Raw genomic sequence first — 19,927 nt, 5'->3', positions numbered from 1 at the left:
GCAGTATTAATTAAAAACTATTCATCAACTCACAGTTCAAATGGAACCCCATGCTCCATGCAGTCACTGTACTGTAGTACCTGGAAAGCAAGAAATACATTAGTACATTCACAACGTAAATAGACTTCTTCGTTATACAGTTTCTCCAATTTACCAAATTGTAAACTACTATAAATTGAATTGACTGCCTAATTAACAAATAGCAAACATGACCCATCTTTAGCAGTGACTTGGTTATCATGCTTCAGGTATTTACAAATCCTGGTTTTGATTCACCACAACATCTTCCACACATCGCCCAGCCAGTTGATTTTTTTATTTTAATTGATCACTTGCTCCACAAATATTTATCAGTGTGACCATTAAAGCAGGATCTCATAAGATGTCTTCTCTCAATGTGCCATTAATTATGTTGCAATAAATCTCTGCACTATTTTGCTTCCAGCAGATTTTGAATCACCTCATTGTCCATAACATTCAAATATTATGAACAATAATTTATACCCAGAATCTTTAAAGTAGACTGCCTACAACTCTCTGGATTCAAATAAACATTGCAAATTCCTCATTAAAAGATAGATACTCTTTAGTGACACAAGAGATGTTGGACCAGAGGAGGGATAGTGGTGAGATGGGATTTGGTGAGTTGGGGGGTGGAATGGGAGACCCGCAAAAGGGAAGGCTGGGTGATGGCCCGATGAAGGTGTTGCAGAGGAAAGGAACTGGGCAATGACCGTGCGGAAGTGTTGAGTGGAAAGAAAGCTGTATTTTTTGGTCTTGCTGCAATTTTCCTTTTGCAACAGTATTGACTTCCTCTCCAAGGAGATTAATCAGGTTAATTCTTGGTTTGCTAGCAGGTAGCCACCAATAGCTCCATTCATTAATGGGATTCTGTGCCAGTTGGTCCGACTGTTTATTTGGGTGTAATCCAGCTAGATTAATTTACTAGTCATGGCTTCAATTTAAATCTCGTCTTTCCTAGTTTTGGTGAAACGCTTTTCATTTTATCCATCAACATCCAATATACAATTACAATTTTAACTGCTAATCTAAAATAAAACCATGATACACTGCCCTACATTCTTTACACTGAATTCATTATGAATTGCTTAACAACCTTCATAAACCAAGTTTAAAATAATTCTGTAAGCAGAATCAGCAATCCTCAAGTATAAATATAGATGTACAAACTAGGATTTACCTCACTGTGCAACAATGCTTTATATCAGTTCTAACACTTGTTAACTTGCTATTGGCATAGTTATTGTCCTCAGGTCACTGGGTACCTCATTCCGCAACAATACTCACATTAATTATACAAGTAGTTCGCTCTGCCTACTTTTACTGTTATCAGGTCAAAAGAGTCAAAGTCAGGATTACAAAGGTACGATCATCAATTAAGCCAAATTCATTTTTTTTGCCAAGAATTCAAGATTTGTACCACCGTTGCAGGAATTGGATTATTTGCTGCTTTTAATAAAGTCAGCAGCTACACTGTAGGAAATGACAGTAGGGAAAGGAATTTTCTGTTTCCCCATTCTGTGGAAGGACTAGAACAGACCAAGCATTTAATCATCTCAAATTATTTGGGTTTAATTCTCCTTCCCATTCCCACACAGACCTCCATTGTCAGAGTGAGGCTAAATGCAAATTGGAGGAACAGCATCTCATATTTCGCTTGGGCAGCTAACAGCCCAGTGGTATGAATATTGATTTCTCTAACTTCAGGTAGCCCCGGCATTCCCTCTCTCTATCCCTGCCCCACCCAAGTCACACTAACTTCTCGTCTTCACCCTACAAACAGCCAACAATGGCCTGTCTCCTTTATCATCGTGACTTTTTAGCATATCTTTCATTCATTGTTCTTTATCTCTCTACATCAACGTCTATATCTCTCGTTTCCCTTATCCCAAACCAGTCTGAAGAAGGGTCTCGACCCGAAACGTCACCATTTCCTTCTCTCCAGAGATGCTGCCTATCCCGCTGAGATACTCCAGCTTTTGTGTCTATCTTCGATTTAAACCAGCAACTGCTGTTCCTTCCTACAAAATATTTTCAAATTATGGCTACCCCCGCCTTCACTACAATTAGTTTTATTAATTCACTGTATCAACCTTGATGACATATTTTTAATGTTTGAATTTAGGAACGAAGTGAACGCCTGGTCCCTTGCTTATTCATCTGTGAATGAACATTAGGTTAGTGCAGCAGCAAACTTCGCCACAATATACTCATTCCAAAACTCACCGTCTTTGTACATTGACTGAAAGAGTCCTACGCTGTTATTGCTTTCAATTTTTAATACAATATACTTCCCAACTGAATTCAGATCCCCTCCCTTAGTCTGTCTTCGTGCTTGTGCTCTCACATTATTTTACTACTTATTTATTTGTCCTCATAAATCTCCGCTACCCATTTTCTTATTTTTGTATATTGCTGTTAACAATAACGTTATTGACCATCGTTAACCATCTACAAACTCTTGTTCTGGCAAAGTACTGGTAACATGAAGAGCAGGCACTTTCTGTAACAGTACAGTATGACCTTTTTTTTTTACAGAAACTATGCTGCAATGTCTACTCTTCAGGCATTATAACCTACTTCATCCATAGATCAGCTCCAAATTTTAAAACCTATATGTTTTGCAAAGTACACTGCCATTTTCTAAATATCATCCCATTATTGAAATTCTACACAACTTTTCCAACATCATTCGAGTCTGCATTTTGAGGACATTTTCTCATCCACAAGTCTAGTGGCCAAACATTCTACCATCTTGCACTTACATTTAATTAATACTGACAGCTTAACAATGAGATTTTTTTAAACGACAAAACTCTGACTGATAACAGCTTACTTTATCCTTCCACGTGAATAAATGCAGGTTAGAAATGGTCAAGATAAATTATGTTGTTAATTAAAACACATCCTAATCACCTCATCACCTTATACACTCCCGCTGCCTGATTGCCACAAATTTAAACCAGAATAACACGTCTATATCCATCAAAATCCACACATTTATACTTGTGACTATCGAACCTTGGTGGCACATTGCAGTGTTCAATCAAGAGTTGAGCTGCGAGCAAAAAAAAAAAAAAGATTTCTAGATATATTACCCTGCAAGTTCATTTTTCTCCTCCATCTGTGAAGGCTGCCTCTTTAGCCTTCATAAACCAGCCAAATTAAATTCTACCACCAAATTCCTCCAAAAGAAAAAAAGACAGATGCTGCAAGTCTGACTTTAAAATAGATAATGATGGAAATACTTCTCAGGTCAAACATGTGGGGAGAGAGAAAGAGAAGAGACACACACACGCACACACTCTGTTAATATTTCAGGTTGATGGCCTTTCATCAGAAGCCAAATCCATTCACTTGCCACTGCCCCCTTACTAGTCCTCCTTCCCTCACTTGTATTCAGAACATTGAACAGTGCAGCACAGGAACATGCATTACATCTCACCGTGCATGCACCAACCATGATGTAAATGTAATTAATTCCACTCTCCTGCATGTGGCCCTCAACCCTCCATTCCCTGCCTGTTCATGCGACAGTCTAAGCTCATACGTTGCTCGCCCCAATCTCACCAACGTTGCACATTTACTTTCCACTCCTGTTCTCTATGTTCCATTGTCTAGAAGGACAAAGACAACAGGGGCAGAGAACTCCCCCTTCCAAGGTCCAAATTTCACACCATCTTGAACAAATGTTTGAACCTTTCATAAGATTATCCTTTAACACCGTTCAGTCAAAAATTTCTAATGCAACGAGACGACCACAACTGTTTGCAACTCAACACCAATCTCCAGAAGGAAGTTATGGAAGGTCGATATTATTTAAGGGTATGAACACTGGTTTTGTCAGCAAGGCCCTCGTGCCAAGAGTGCAAATAACAGTATCCACCAGGGTTCCTCAACTAATGCCCATTTAATTTGTCAAGTGTTTTGATGGCTAAATGGCTCTCCTGTAATCTCATCCTAGCAACAGCTCAGATTCAGAAGTGAGTTTTAGAATTGAGCAAACCAATTGGCAAAACATGAGAAACAAAGAATTATCCATTAATAAAGAGACTTCTGACTGACATGCTGCATTCACGTTAATGGTGAATACAAGTTGTTGAATTGGCCATAATAGATTGCAACTCATATCGCAAACTTAAAAAATTGTAGATGCCAAAGTAATTTATACAACAGGTTAATTAAAGTTCTAATTATTTGCTACCTTGCACTATGAAATACTCATGCAGACCTTGCAATGGGTAGACTACTACAATTAGAATCAACATATCCTGTACGAGCCTAACTTCTGTTTAATCTGCTTGCAACCTGGAATTGAGGGAGGGTGAAGCCTATAACAAATGTTTGAACCTTTCATAAGATTATCCATCCCTCTACATTCTGCAGTTTACTTCTAATAAATCGTTGAGGAGTCTTTTTTTTAACGAGTGGATTTTACAGTGTACCATTGCATGGTTTATCACAACACATATATATTTCAACCCAGATGACATGCTTCAGGTCTTTCTGCAGTGAAATAATCATATTTCATCCTCCTAATCTGAGATGTAGAGCTTCGGTTACAGCAGGCATGCCATTGGGTTCTAAAGCTAATTTTGAAAATTGATTGATTGATTAAATGACGCAGCCTAGAAACTGCCACTTCAGCCCACCAAGTCCATGGTGACCATCAATCACCCATTCATACTCGTTCTATGTTATTCCACTTTCACACCCACACCCTGTATACAAGGGGAAATTTACAGAGGCCAATTAACCCACAAGCCTGCATGTTTTTGGGATGAGGGAAGAAATTACAATAATAATAATAATAATAATACTTTATTGTCATTGTAAATACATACAACGAAATTTCAGGCGCACTGCCCGAGCGGAGCTCCAACGTATCAGATAAATAATAACGACAATGGAAACAACAAACGGCAAGAAAAACGTCAAGGCAGAATGTGCAATATTTCACATGTAGCAGTACAACATATTGACTATGGGGAGTGTGTGTTCAGTGCAGAGTTCAGAGTGGTGATGGCCTTGGGCAGAAACTGTTTGTTAATCTTGTGGTGTGTGATTTGATGGACCTGTAACGCTTTCCTGGGGGCAGAAGGGCAAACAAGTGATGTGCGGGATGAGATGAGTCCTTTAGTATGCGTGATGCCTTCTGCAGGCAACGAGAGCTATAGATCTCTTCCAGGGCAGGCAGATATGTGTTGGTGATCTTCTGGGCTGTATTGATGACTCTCTGCACCCAGAAACCGGAGAACCCAGATGAAACCCACACGGTTACAGGGAGAACGTGCAAACTCTACACACAGATCTGAGGTCATGATTTTACCCGGGTCTCTACCACTGTGAGGCAGTAGCTCTACCAGCTGCACCATCAAGCCAATATCATCATCATCATCAAACCACAGATAATCCCAAGTATGAGGGTCAGTGTTAATGAACTCATGGCAGCAGGTTCCCTTATGAACAGAAAAGTCATTATCTCCATGAAAAAGTCAGATAATGTGCTTTTTCTTGCTTACCGTCTTCCGTGTCATTCATGTTTTGACACGGACAAGGCATTTTTCACTGTGGCAGTCAGCTTCAAATATATGTGCATTTGACTTAACAGTGACTTGTTTATGTAGCATCTTTTACACTTTTTAAAAGAGCAGTTAATAAAAAGCATCCAGCCACATTTTATTATTATTAATACAGGCGATGGTTGAAGTTGAAGGCAGCAACAGTTATTGCACATCCCTAAATTACCTTGAGAAGATAGTGGGATGATTTAGAGCAGAATTGGCAGTGTTTCCACATGTCTGAGGCCCTCACTAACAGGGGTCACTAACCAAGCTGTGCGGTGTGGAAGGCTGTTTAGCTTTTACATTGCCAACAACGGAGACATGCGCTTGGGAAAAAAAAGTGTTGCGGATGTTAAGGTGTCAATCAAATGCTTACGTTGTACTACATGCAGTCAAACTACTTGATTAATAATAATACTCGATAACAATCAGCACGGAAGCACCTCAAGGCGGCATGCTCAGCCCTCTGCTTTACTCACTCTATACTCATGACTGCGTAGCAGAACATGGTACAAACTCCGACGACACCACTGTTGTGGGACGAATCACTGATGAGGACGAGTCAAAGTATAGAAGTGAGATCGACCCATTGACCAAATGGTGCCATAACCTGGTGCCATACAGAGAGTAGGTATGTCAAAGAGGACTCTCTCAAACTTCTACAGGTGCACAGTAGAGAGCATGCTGACTGGTTGCATCGTGGCTTGGTTCGGCAACTTGAACATCCAGGAGTAGAAGATAATTCAAAAAGTTGTGACCACTGCCCAGTCCATCATCGGCTCTTACCTCCCCACCATCGAAGGGATCTATCGCAGTCGCTGCCTCAAAAAGGCTACAAACATCATCAAGGACCCACACCATCCTGGCCACGCACTCATCTCTCCGCTACCATCGGGTAGAAGGTACAAGAGCCTGAAATCTGGTACATCCAGGTTCAGGAACAGCTTCTTCCCCACAGCCATCAGGCTATTAAACTCGACAACAGCAGACTCTGAATAGTAACAGCCTATTGCACTTTATCTGTTTATTTATGTGTATATTGAACTGAACTGTTCTGTATTTATGCTTACAATATTCTGTTGTGCTGCAGCAAGCAAGAATTTCATTGTCCTATCTGGGACACATGACAATAAACTCTCTCGACTTGAACTACACTCAACCAATAAGATCACTAAGCCATCATATTTCTGACTTGTGCCATTTAGAAGGCAGAAAGTCACCCAGAATATTCAGTTTTCAGGAAAAAACAATTAAATGCTTGAAAAGCAAAAAAAACTGCAGAGCTATGGAGAAAGAAGAGATCGTATTCAGAGAGATAGCACAGACAAGATAGCCATTTCCTCTGATGTATCATGCTATGATTCTACCCACATTCACCACCTCTCTCCCTGATAACAGTAAATTTGAAATGTTTCTCACATTGAAATCATGCCTTGAACTTTACGCCACCAAGCTTACAATTCCTTCCTCTCATTAGAGCTAAACAGCATTTCCTATCTGCCTCCCAAAATTCCACTGGTGCCCATCTATTGTCCAAAGCTTCAAATCCTGGATTGCCCTACCAAGGGCATATTTACAATTTTTGATCAGCCTTTAGATTACACACCCATTCCGCAAATCCACTACCCATACAACATATATCTCGACAAGACCAATTACAGCATTTCCCAACCCCCCACAATCACTGTATCCAGAAGCAAATGGTTATCAGGTGCTCAAGGATCACAATTACAACCACGTTGTTTCCAAATCAGTCAGCAATCTGACATGGAAATACATTTCCCCTTCAACCTCCAAGGGGCAAGTGTACAGCCACCCTATAAAAAGACAGAAATAGGGGTACAATTTAGCATACAAAAATGCAAGACATAAAACCTGATGAATCTGAGCCAAACAAACGATACGATGAAAAAGAGACTATTAAAAGAAAACTCATGATACAAAGAAAAGCAATCCAGAAATGTTATAATTATAAAATAATCTTGTAGTTAGAAGCAGTGGCAATGAAGATCCCTTGAAAAACAGTAACACTAAGATCAAAATAAGAAAGTGGGAGACTAAATAGTGGGAAATTGAGAGCAAGTTGAATATTAAGGAAATAAATATTAAATTAAGGACCAATGTAGCAATATTAGCTGAAGATAATTAAGATAATGTAGACAACAATAACACAGCGTAACAAATCCCAAGGACCAGCTGGTTACCATCCCATGGTTTTAATGGAAGGAGATTAGAAGATTGTTGGCGCCCTATTTTCAATCTTCAAAAGATCTCCCGTTTTGGGGAAGTGATCCTTTCGATTTGAATATCATTCTGCCTTTTAAGAAAAATCAGAAATGGAAAAGGAAACAATTGTGGACCAATTAGGTTTACACATGTTGTCAGGCAATTAATTATTGCGTCAATAATTATGGATAGATTGATTGCAGACTCTGAAAAGTTAAATATCAGGGATAGACAACATGGATTTATAAAGATTAGCTTATCCATGACGATGAGCAAGTTTTTTTTTCAGGAACTGAAAGGGAGATGTCCACAGATGTCAGCTGTAGGGACCTCCCACCCATTACTCTATTTCCCGGCAATGATGACGTTATTTTTTACCCAAAGGAGAAGAGTTCCTTTCACAGCGTGTGGGTCAGCATGGCCTGGGCTGCACAAATTGGCTGGGCCGCCAGAGATAAAGTTGCGGGGAGGGCAGGAGCGTTGAGGAGGAGGGGGTCTGGGATCATGCCAGCAACTCACTCATCCCTGCAGCGGCACTCCAGGCCTGGAGCCATCGCAATTTGGCCGGGGAGGGAAGTAGCTCGGGTGGCTGCGAGCAGAACCAGCCGCCACCTCAGCGCCTTCTGCCCGCCAGCATGTCCTTCGGCACAGGTGCTACTGGTGGAGGTGGTGGTTGGTGGGTAGCTACTGGGCGGAAGGCTGGCTGCTCCGTTTCGGGCTTGCTTGCTCTACAGCCAGTCTCGGGGCACCTGGGAAGTGCAGCCATTCGTGGGGCATGCAGCCGACCTGGGTGTCACAGCCAGACCTGGGGCAAGCGATCCGACCTAGATGCAACTGCCAGAACTGGGGCAAGCGAGCCGACCTTGGCGCAACAGCCAGACCTGGGGCAAGCGAGCCGACCTTGGCGCAACAGCCAGACCTGGGGCAAGCGAGCCGACTTGGGAACTGCAGCCATTCGCAGGGCACGCAGCCGACCTGGGTGTCACAGCCAGACCTGGGACATGCGAGCCAACCTGGGCACTACAGCCAGTCCCGGGGCTCGCAGGCGACCTGGAAACTGCAGCTAGTCCCGGGGACGTGAGGGATCTGGGAACTGCAGCCATTCCCGGGGCACGCAGCTGTCCTGTTTGTCACAGCCGGACCTGGGGCAAGCGAGTGGACCTGGGCGTTACAGCCAGTCCCGGGGTTCGCAGGCGACCTGGGAACTAAAGCCAGTCCCGAGGACGCGAGGGATCTGGGAACTGCAGCCAGTCCTGGGGCACACAGGCGATGTTGCCGACCCCTGATCCTGTGCCGCCATCCTTTTTTCAAAATTTAGCAACTTAAATTGGGGATGCATCTTCATTGCCGGGAAATACGGTAAGTCTTCCTTAATTCACTAACAGCTAAAGATGACAGTCAAAGAACTGAATGTAAGTTATGCACCTACTGGGTAAATCAGCTAAGCAGCAATACAAATAACTTCAGCAATTACAGATGACAGGGTGAAATAAATGGATTTCCACAAGGATCTGAGATGGCCTCAATTATTCACTGTGTTTATTAATCACAGACAATGCAGTTGAACCAATAACTTGCATTATATGGCCCCTGAATCTTGGCCAAATGGGGGGCATTCCTAAGAAACCTCTCACTATAAAAACAATTGCGTCAATTAGGTACAGGAGGCTAGGGTCTTGAGAATTTCACACAAAGTTTTTTTTTCCCTAAAGGCTTTTCAAAAATAATGTTATTTTTACTAGATGTAATTTATTTCTGTTACAAGCCTAAAGGCTATATTTTACATTATTTAATAGTATAATGGTCCAAGTGTCAATGGAAGCAATTGCTTGTCAATTTCAGTGATCACCCTTTGGTGAAAATGACACTGCGTTCTTAAGAGATAATGTTGTCCAATTAAGGCGGGGAGAATACTTGGAAACTTTTCTCCCCCCCCCCCCCCCCCCCCCCCCCCCCCGCTAAGACTCCTTAGCCCTCCCGCCCCAATGTTATGAAAACACACATTATAGCAGAACTATATAGCAGAAAGATTCCAGGATGCAAACCTCCAGGCTCACTGATATGTCACTGTTGTGCCATTATTTTCTTCATCATTAGCTACACTTATTGCAGGTTGCAACCAAAACCAGTTTCAAAAGGAGAAAAGATCTTTACATAGGGATTCTTTAGAAAATGGCCTTGCCAGCCAAATGTGAAAAAAATAAAATTAAGGATAAGGTGGCAGAATTGAGTGTAGAGAACTTGAGATGAGAGATAACAATGGGAGAGATCATTATGAGATTTGAACTGAGGTTGAGCATTTTAAACATAGGGAACTGCTTCACCAATTTAGGTCAGCAAAACCCTGAATGGTGAATGAACAGGATGCAGGATATGGCAGGGAGCAGGCATGGGTTTGAATGTCAATGTTCAGAGAAAAGTCACATCTAGAGGCAATAGTGCACAAATACCAGCAACAACAAGCTGAAATGTGGTGAATCTTGTGATGTTAAGAAAACAGGTGGACTTAGTGATTTCATTGATTTATCAACTAAGTATAAAATCTAAACACCACAGTTACAAACAGTCTGATCCAGTTTCAGGTATCTGTCAGGGAGAGGCACAATGCAGCCAGTAGGGAACAGAAAATGTAACAGAAAACAAAATGACCTTGATCAGCCCAATATTTGGAAATGTCTGTTCATCCGTACTAGACAATGAGTACACCGTGTTGACATTTTAATTAAAATGGGGGGTCAAAAGTTGTCACTGTACAAATGGAAAGTGCTGGGGCATGTTGCCGTATGACAATACTGAAGACAACATGTAGGTGATAATCAATGGGGTTCAAACACACAGTGCCCTCCATAATGTTCGGGACAAAGACCCGTCATTTATTTATTTGCCTCTGTGCTCCACAATTTGAGATTTGTAATAGAAAAAAAAATCACATGTGGTTAAAGTACACATTGTCAGATTTTATTAAAGGCCATTTTTATACATTTTGGTTTCACCATGTAGAAATTACAGCAGTGTTTATACATAGTCCTCCCCATTTCAGGGCACCTTAATGGACAGGTGGCTTCACAGGTCTTTGCAATTGCTCAGGTGTGTATAATTGCCTCCTTAATGCAGGTATAAGAGAGCTCTCAGCACCTAGTCTTTCCATCACCTTTGGAAATTTTTATTGTTGTTTATCAACATGAGGACCAAAGTTGTGCCAATGAAAGTCGAAGAAGCCATTATGAGACTGAGAAACAAGAATAAAACTGTTAGAGACATCAGCCAAACCTTAGGCTCAGCAAAATTAACTGTTTGGAACATAATTAAGAAGAAAGAGAGCACCGGTGAGCTTACTAATCGCAAAGGGACTGCTAGGCCAAGGAAGAACTCCACAACTGATGACAGAATAATTCTCTATAATAAAGAGAAATCCCCAAACACCTGTCTGACAAATCAGAAATACTCTTCAGGAGTCAGGTGTGAATTTGTCAATGACCACTGTCTGCAGAAAACTTCATGAAAAGAAATACAGAGGCTACACTGCAAGAAGCAAACCACTGGTTAGCCGCAAAAATTGGATGGCCAGGTTACAGTTTGCCAAGAAGTACTTTAAAGAGCAACCACAGTTCTGGAAAAAAGGTCTTGTGACGATGATGAGATGAAGATTTACTTATATCAGTGTGATGGCAAGAGCAAAGTTTGGAGGAGAGAAGGAACTGCCCAAGATTCAAAGCAAACCACCTCATCTGTGAAACACGGTGGTAGGGGTGTTATGGCCTTGGCATGTATGGCTGCTGAAGGTACTGGCTTATTTGCCTTCATTGATGATGTAACTGCTGATGGTAGTAGCATAATGAATTCTGAAATGTAGACACATCCGATCTGCTCAAGTTCAAACAAATGAGGGGGAGAGGGGGAACTGCAAATGGAGGAACAACTTAGCGGGACAGGCAGCATCTGTGAAGGGAATGGACAGGCGACATTTCATGTCAAGATCCTTCTTCTGCTGCCACTTCTGCAGTAGCATTGAAGTATTGCCAGGCATCTCATCCAAAGGAAGATACATTTTCCCTGGCAGGGAGCACTTTGTACATTTAACAGAATGACTGGACGGAAAGGGTTAAATTACAATGAAACATAACACAACTGTCATCCAGGGCGTGCACATCACTGAAAGTTCCACATCCTGTCCCACATTTAGCAAGGTGCAGCCCGTAATACCTGGATTGTGAAATAGGATCAACAAATTGAATGGCCTTCTGCATCATAACTTGGTCGTAATCCTGAAACTCAAACACACTGCACTGTGGGAGTACCCTCACCATACACACACAGCAGGGATTCAATAAGGCAGCTTTCCACCTAATCCCTCAAGGGTAATTAGGAATGGGTCATAGTTGCAGTCTCTGCCAGCAAATACCACACATGAATGAATATCATAAAGCCTTTTTTTACCTCTTCATTTGGTTACAGCTTATGCAAAGCATCTTCGGAGAATAATTGCTCCCCATGTGAATGGATGGCCCAAAGGATTAGGATGCTCTATTTTTTATGCTTGGATTTTACTCCTTGGGGGAAAGGTCACCTTCATCACTAACAAACATTCTCAAAAACTAGTACACTATTTAATGTAATTTATCTAGGCAGTAATCAGGATTTGTCAAACTGACAAATGAAAAATGCAATTCTTAAAAATTCTGAATGGAAGTCTTGCAATGAGACCCAGAAATCAAATAAAATTTCCTGGATGTCAATCTCTTCATCAGCTTACCCATTACTCTGCCACCCTCTCAACCAATATTCACTGGCTCTTTGGATGAAATTACATACAAGCTAAAGAACTTTTCTTAAAAATGTGTTCCAGCCCACACAGAGAACAGAACAGAATCAGCTGCAATATCAACTCTTGCATAAATAAAATCAAGGAACAAGGCAGTGTCCTGGGACTGGCGCAAATCTAACTTAAAAAACAAAAATGACAAATTACACATGTGCAATAAAAATAGACATTTTAACTATATCTGGTATAAATTTTACAAAATTGATTGCTGGGTACAATATTTATACCAAAAATAATTACAATGCAGCAAATATTCACCCTTGATATTAAAAAGTTAAGCTAAATATCAAGAAACTACCTTTAATTTAAAATCCTTATCCCTTATGAATCTATTCTGTCAGATCAATTTTTGATCTGAAATTGAAATGTTTGCCAATAGTAAGAGTTTTATTTTATTCAAAAAAATTGCATAATATTGGAGAAAGCGTCCTTCGACAAGCACCCAAGTCGATATAAATACATCCAGGCTGCCATTCCAGTGTACCACTGATGCTGTAAACTCAATTGATTAAAAATGGCCTTCTTCCACTCTTTGACCATTATGATTTTGCAGCTATTTCACACGGGCTGTATCAGATGGTAGCACTCTCTTAATGCAAAGAAGGTAAGTCCCACTCTCACTCTTCAGACAAAGTTAAATCTCGGCTTACTTTTCTGCACAGAGAGTGTCAAACTGCTTGAGGTGCCTTCTTTTAGATAAAGACAATAAAATATCTCAGTAAACGCACTATTTTAAAGAGCAGGATATCTATTATCCACACAATGGTCAAAATTGATGCCAAAAATCAATAATGATCCAAACCTAATCATTGCTATTTGTGGGGGTTGATAAACATAAATTACTTCCTAGGTTATATCAACAGCTTCATAAAAAAGCTTTTTTTTTTAAATGCCATGACTCAGCTGTTAGCAGAGCAGGTTTACAGATGCAACGTTTATCTCTGCACAATTTCTTGCAAAAACCTATGACTGCATCTCTGCCAAGAATGCATTATAATGAACTGCCAGAAGGTGTACAAGAATAGTCAAGGGCAATGGGTTGTTCCTTCTCCCTCGAAAGTACTTGGTACCTACTCAGTACTTAGAAATAGCACAATGAAGATTAAGAAGTCACAAAAGAATCTTGGATGTAAATCATCCCATGTTCATTCTTCCACTGCTACTGTACCATGTCAAACTGCAAGTCACTTGACATAAGCGTCACAGATGTTATCAATCAGATAACATTTATACGGGGAGGGAGGGAATTGTCACTTGAACTGGCTTAATTATTTTGTTGTCACCCGAGTTCAGAAAAGAAGCTGTTAAGGCACTGAACTTTAGTGAACCACAAATACTTTTGCTATCAATTCATTTACTTCCATCATGTTTGAATATAATACGTGTGTAAAACAATGCTTTCAACTACTTAGCAGCCAACAATCTCCAACCCGATGACCCGATCCAACCTACTTTTACTTTGACTTTGACACTGATCGGCAATTTAAAGACCAATCTAAATATCCATGGTGGATCAATTGCTAATGTCGGCCCCTACTGGTACTTTTTTTTTTTTAAGGATTTTTTTTCCTCGAGTGACCAAGGGAAAACACTGGACAGCTGCTGTCAGTGAAACCACATGGCGAAGCAAGGACAACTTTATTAGACGTGTTAAATCAAAAAGAGAGTATATGAGGGAAAAGCGAGAGAAAAAAACACACCAATACATGAACCTCAAATGAGTTAAAGTCTCTGCAGTTCGGAACAAGCCTCCAAAAGCCGAACAAATGTGGCTGTAGACATTGCTCTCTCTTTCTTAGTCTTCTCTTATATTGCAAACCCCCACGTTGAATTTCTCCGCATTAAGCCAAGTGCACGCATCGGGGCGGTAACGCGCTCCGGGCTCTTTAATCATTGACCGAGCTCCCCGCCTGCACCTGTCCTCCGCCCGCTCCTCCCTCTTCCACCACCAGACCGATCTGCCACGAACACACGGTCCGTGGGCTTTTGGACCGCACCGGCAGGAGGGGCGAAGAGGGTCTCCGGCTTTACCCGGTCCCCACCAACCCCCACCCGCGACCTCCCCGGGGAACAGGCGCTCCGGGGCCCGCGCCGCTTATTGTTGCCAAGGAGGAACGGGCTCGGCCTCTGGCCTCGGGCCTGCCAGCACAGGCCTCCCACCCGCCTTGGGGAAGCCCCCCCTCAATCCCTCCTTGCCCCGATCTTTACCTCTTCCAGCTCCTCGTCCGAGCCGCCTTCATCCTGCTGGTACTCGGGGTCCAGGTCGATGTCGAAGACTCCCGCCATCTCTCGCTCTCCGGCTACCCGGCTCCTCATGGGTTCCGCTTACCCACCATCACCGCCGCCCGCACATGCGTAGCTTCGCCAGCTCCCCCCGCGTCAGCACGCTCGCTTGCGTCGCGACACGAGGAGCGCGAACCACTCCTCCCGCCAGAGCCGCACGGGGGCGCTCGCGATCGCACGACCGGGCGAAGGAAAATTACTCTTTACTGCAGACGCTGACAACCTGAAATAAAAACAGACACACACAATCAGTGGAGAGGGAAGCAGCAAGTTCTAAACACATGGAACGACAGATGCTGGAATCTTGAGTAAAACACAAAGTGCTGGAGGAATTCAGCGTGTCAGGCAAAATCTGTGGATAAACTTTTTTAGTTTAGTTTAGTTTAGTTTAGAGCCAGGCACGGAACTTGCTATCAAAATATGGAGGGGACGGGGGACACAATTTTTTGGCGACCGCGCATGCATGCGCACACTCACACACACACACACGTGCGAGGCTTCGGAGGCTCAATCCAGCGCTAAATGCAGCTCAACTCTGCCTGTCTCGCCGGGTTAACCTACAAGCCCTGACTGGACTGACAGGATACCAGCACTGCTTCTCCGCGCTGACCATATTTCCCGCAGGTCCAGGCAGTTTAACCTGGCGGGACAGGCAGAGTTGAGCTGGGTTTAGCACTGTTTCTCTGTGCTGGCTGTGGGCCTGGGGGTACAGCTCGCGTCTGACTCCCGACCTCTCTGGCCACCCGTGGGGTGGGGGGGGGGCACTCGGGTGGGGACGGGACAGAGCCGGAGACCCGGCCGAGATCATCCTGGCTGCGGATGAGGCGCAGGTCTGTGCCGAGAGTGTTTTGGCACATTTCCCTCCTCCAATCACCGCACTCTATCCTCAGTCCTACTCCCCTCCCCCACCACTCCCTCCTCCAATTGTCGCGCTGAATCATGTCCCGCCCCCATTGCCTGCTGACCGACGTCTCTCTCGTCCAATTGGCACCCTCGATCAGCAGTCCCACCTCCACTGTCTCGCGGAAAGCGGAGATTTTAAAATCCGAATGACAAAAACTTGGGGGGGGATGTCCCCACCTCACAAAACATGAGGGGGACGTGTCCCCTCTGGCCCCCCCGGGTTTTCCGCCCTTGTTTAGAGCCAAGATCCTCTAGTATCTTTGGTTTAGAGATACAGCGCGGAAACAGGCCCGTCACCCCACCGTGCCGAACAGCGATCCCCGCACACTAGCTCACTAGGGACAGTATACAATTTTACCACACCATTTAACCTACAAACCCATACGTCTTTGGAGTGTGGGAGGAAACCAGAGATCCCAGAGAAAACCCACGCAGGTCATGGGGAGAACTTACAAATTCTGTCCAGAGAGCACCCTTAGTCAGGATCGAACCCGGATCTCGGGCGCTGTAAGGCAGCAACTCCACTGATGCGCTACCATGCCACCATGGACAGGTACATGAATAGGAATGGTTGAGGGATATGGCCAAACGTGGGGAAATGGGACTAGATTAGATGGTACATCTTGATCAACATACAGTGCTCCCCATAATGTTTGGGACAAAGACCCATCATTTATTTATTTGCCTCTGTACTCCACAATTTGAGATTTGGAATTTAAAAAATCACATGTTGTCAAAGGCCATTTTTATACATTCTAGTTTCACCATGTAGAAATTACAGCTGTGTTTATACATAGTCCCCCCATGTCAGGGCACCATAATGCTTGGGACATATGGCTTCACAGGCGTTTGTAATTGCTCAGGTGTGTTTAATTGCCTCCTTAATGCAGGTATAAGAGAGCTCTCAGCACGTAGTCTTTCCATCACCTTTGGAAACTTTTATTGCTGTTTATCAACATGGGGACCAAAGTTATGCCAATGAACGTCAAAGAAGCCAAACCTTAGGCTTACCAACATCAATTGTTTGGAACATCATTAAGAAGAAAGAGAGGACTGGTGAGCTTACTAATCGCAAAGGGACTGGCAGGCCAAGGCAGACCTCCACACCTGATGACAGAAGAATTCCTTCTAAAATAAAGAACAATCCCCAAACACCTGTCCGACAGATCAGAAACACTCTTCAGGAGTCAGGTGTGGATTTGTCAATGACCACTGTCCACAGAGGACTTCATGAACAGAAATACAGAGGTTACACTGCAAGATGCAAACCACTGGTTAGCCACAAAAATAGGATGGCCGGGTTACAGTTTGCCAAGAAGTACTTAAAAGAGCAACCACAGTTCTGGAAAAAGGTCTTGTGGACAGATGAGACGAAGATTAACTTGTATCAGAGTGATGGCAAGAGCAAAGTATGGAGGAGAGAAGGAACTGTCCAAGATTTTGAAAAATATAAAAGTGGATAAGTCTCCAGGTCCTGACAGGATATTCCCTAGGACATTGAGGGAAGTTAGTGTAGAAATAGCCGGGGCTATGACAGAAATATTTCAAATGTCATTAGAAACGGGAATAGTCCCCGAGGATTGGCGTACTGCGCATGTTGTTCCATTGTTTAAAAAGGGTTCTAAGAGTAAACCTAGCAATTATAGACCTGTTAGTTTGACTTCAGTGGTGGGCAAATTAATAGAAAAGATACTTAGAGATAGTATATATAAGCATCTGGATAAACAGGGTCTGATTAGGAACAGTCAACATGGATTTGTGCCTGGAAGGTCATGTTTGACAAATCTTCTTGAATTTTATGAAGAGGTTACTAGGGAAATTGACGAGGGTAAAGCAGTGGATGTTGTCTATATGGACTTTAGTAAGGCCTTTGACAAGGTTCCTCATGGAAGGTTGGTTAAGAAGGTTAAACTGTTGGGTATAAATGCAGGAATAGCAAGATGGATTCAGCAGTGGCTGAATGGGAGAAGCCAGAGGGTAATGGTGGATGGCTGTTTGTCGGGTTGGAGGCAGGTGACTAGTGGGGTGCCTCAGGGATCTGTGTTGGGTCCTTTGTTGTTTGTCATGTACATCAATGATCTGGATGAAGGGGTGGTAAATTGGATTAGTAAGTATGCAGATGATACCAAGATAGGGGGTGTTGTGGATAATGAAGAGGATTTCCAAAGTCTACAGAGTGATTTAGGCCATTTGGAAAAATGGGCTGAAAGATGGCAGATGGAGTTTAATGCTGATAAATGTGAGGTGTTACACCTTGGCAGGACAAATCAAAATAGGACGTACATGATAAATGGTAGGGAATTGAAGAATACAGTTGAACAGAGGGATCTGGGAATAACCGTGCATAGTTCCTTGAAGGTGGAATCTCATATAGATAGGGTGGTAAAGAAAGCTTTTGGTATGCTAGCCTTTATAAATCAGAGCATTGAGTATAGAAGCTGGGATGTAATGTTAAAATTGTACAAGGCATTGGTGAGACCAAATCTGGAGTATGGTGTACAATTTTGGTCGCCCAATTATAGGAAGGATGTCAACAAAATAGAGAGAGTACAGAGGAGATTTACTAGAATGTTGCCTGGGTTTCAACAACTAAGTTACAGAGATAGGTTGAATAAGTCAGGTCTTTATTCTCTGGAGCGCAGAAGGTTAAGGGGGGACTTGATAGAGGTCTTTAAAATGATGAGAGGGATAGACAGAGTTGATGTGATCAAGCTTTTCCCTTTGAGAATAGGGAAGATTCAAACAAGAGGACATGACTTCAGAATGAAGGGACAGAAGTTTAGGGGTAACATGAGGGGGAACTTCTTTACTCAGAGAGTGGTAGCGGTGTGGAATGAGCTTCCAGTGGAAGTGGTGGCGGCAGGTTCGTTCGTATCATTTAAAAATAAATTGGATAGGCATATGGATGAGAAGGGAATGGAGGGTTATGGTATGAGTGCAGGCAGGTGGGACTAAGGGAAAAAAGTTGTTCGGCACGGACTTGTAGGGCCGAGATGGCCTGTTTCCGTGCTGTAATTGTTATATGGTTATATGTTATAAGATCCAAACTATACCACCTCATCTGTGAAACACGATGGTGGGGGTGTTATGGCCTGGGCATGTATGGCTGTTGAAGGTCCTGGCTCACTTATCTTCATTGATGATACAACTGCTGATGGTAGTAGCATAATGAATTCTGAAGTGTATAGACACATCCTATCGGGTCAAGTTCAAACAAATGCCTCAAAACTCATGGCCGGCAGTTCATTCTAAAGCAAGACAATGATCCCAAACATACTGCGCAGGCAATGATCCCAAACATACTGCGCAAGCAACAAAAGAGTTTTTCAAAGCTAAAAATTTGTCATTTCTTGAGTGGCCAAGTCAATCACCCGATCTGAACCCAATTGAGCATGACTTTTATATGTTGAAGAGAAAACTGAAGGGTACTAGCCCCCAAAACAAGCATAAGCTAAAGATGACTGCAATACAGGCCTGACAAAGCATCACCAGAGAAGACGCCCAGCAACTGGTGATGTCCATGAATCACAGACTTCAAGCAGTCATTGCATGCAAAGGATATGCAACAAAATACTAAACATGACTACTTTCATTTACATGACATTGCTGTGTCCCAAACATTATGGTGCCCTGAAATGGGGGACTATGTATAAACACTGCTGTAATTTCTACATGGTGAAACCAAAATGAATAAAAATGGCCTTTCATAAAATCTGACAATGTGCACTTTAACCACGTGTGATTTTTTCTATTACAAATCTCAAATTGTGGAGTACAGAGGCAAATAAATAAAGGATGGGTCTTTGCCCCAAACAATATGGAGGGCACTGTAAATGAAATGGCTAACAGGCCTGTTTCCATGCTGTATGACTCTAAACAGCAAGTACCCTCTCTTTCCCCTCCCCACGCTAGTCGTTCTCCTAGTTCCACTGTGTGCATTCCTTCATTAGAACCTCTTCCCCAGCCAACAAAGGCCCTTCCTTGTGTTGGAAAGAACTGCAGTTACTGGTTTAAATCGAAGGTAGACACAAAATGCTGGAGTAACTCAGCGGGACAGGCAGCATCTTTGGAGAGAAGGAATGGGTGATGTTTTGGATCGAGACCCTTC

The 19,927-nt window shown here is 42.8% G+C and overlaps 1 protein-coding gene across 3 annotated transcripts in view; it reads right to left on the bottom strand.

The window, feature by feature from the left end:
• Positions 1 to 15,010, bottom strand: part of rps6kb1 (ribosomal protein S6 kinase B1) — a 62,347-nt gene extending 47,337 nt beyond the window's left edge. The window contains exons 1-2 of one of the 3 annotated variants that reach the window (XM_033045794.1): positions 14,842 to 15,010; positions 34 to 80 (exon numbers count right to left, since the gene is read on the bottom strand). In XM_033045794.1, coding sequence (XP_032901685.1) covers positions 34 to 80; positions 14,842 to 14,949 — 155 coding nt within the window. In that variant the 5' untranslated portion in view covers positions 14,950 to 15,010. Of the gene's footprint in view, positions 1 to 33; positions 81 to 14,840 lie in introns of all 3 variants that reach the window. The other 2 variants (XM_033045793.1, XM_033045792.1) reach the window with 2 other exon arrangements.
• Positions 15,011 to 19,927: the final 4,917 nt, after the last annotated feature.

Source organism: Amblyraja radiata, chromosome 28, assembly GCF_010909765.2.
Source record: "Amblyraja radiata isolate CabotCenter1 chromosome 28, sAmbRad1.1.pri, whole genome shotgun sequence".
Classification (NCBI taxonomy): Eukaryota; Metazoa; Chordata; class Chondrichthyes; order Rajiformes; family Rajidae; genus Amblyraja; species Amblyraja radiata.
This window is presented reverse-complemented; position numbering and strand designations above follow the sequence as displayed.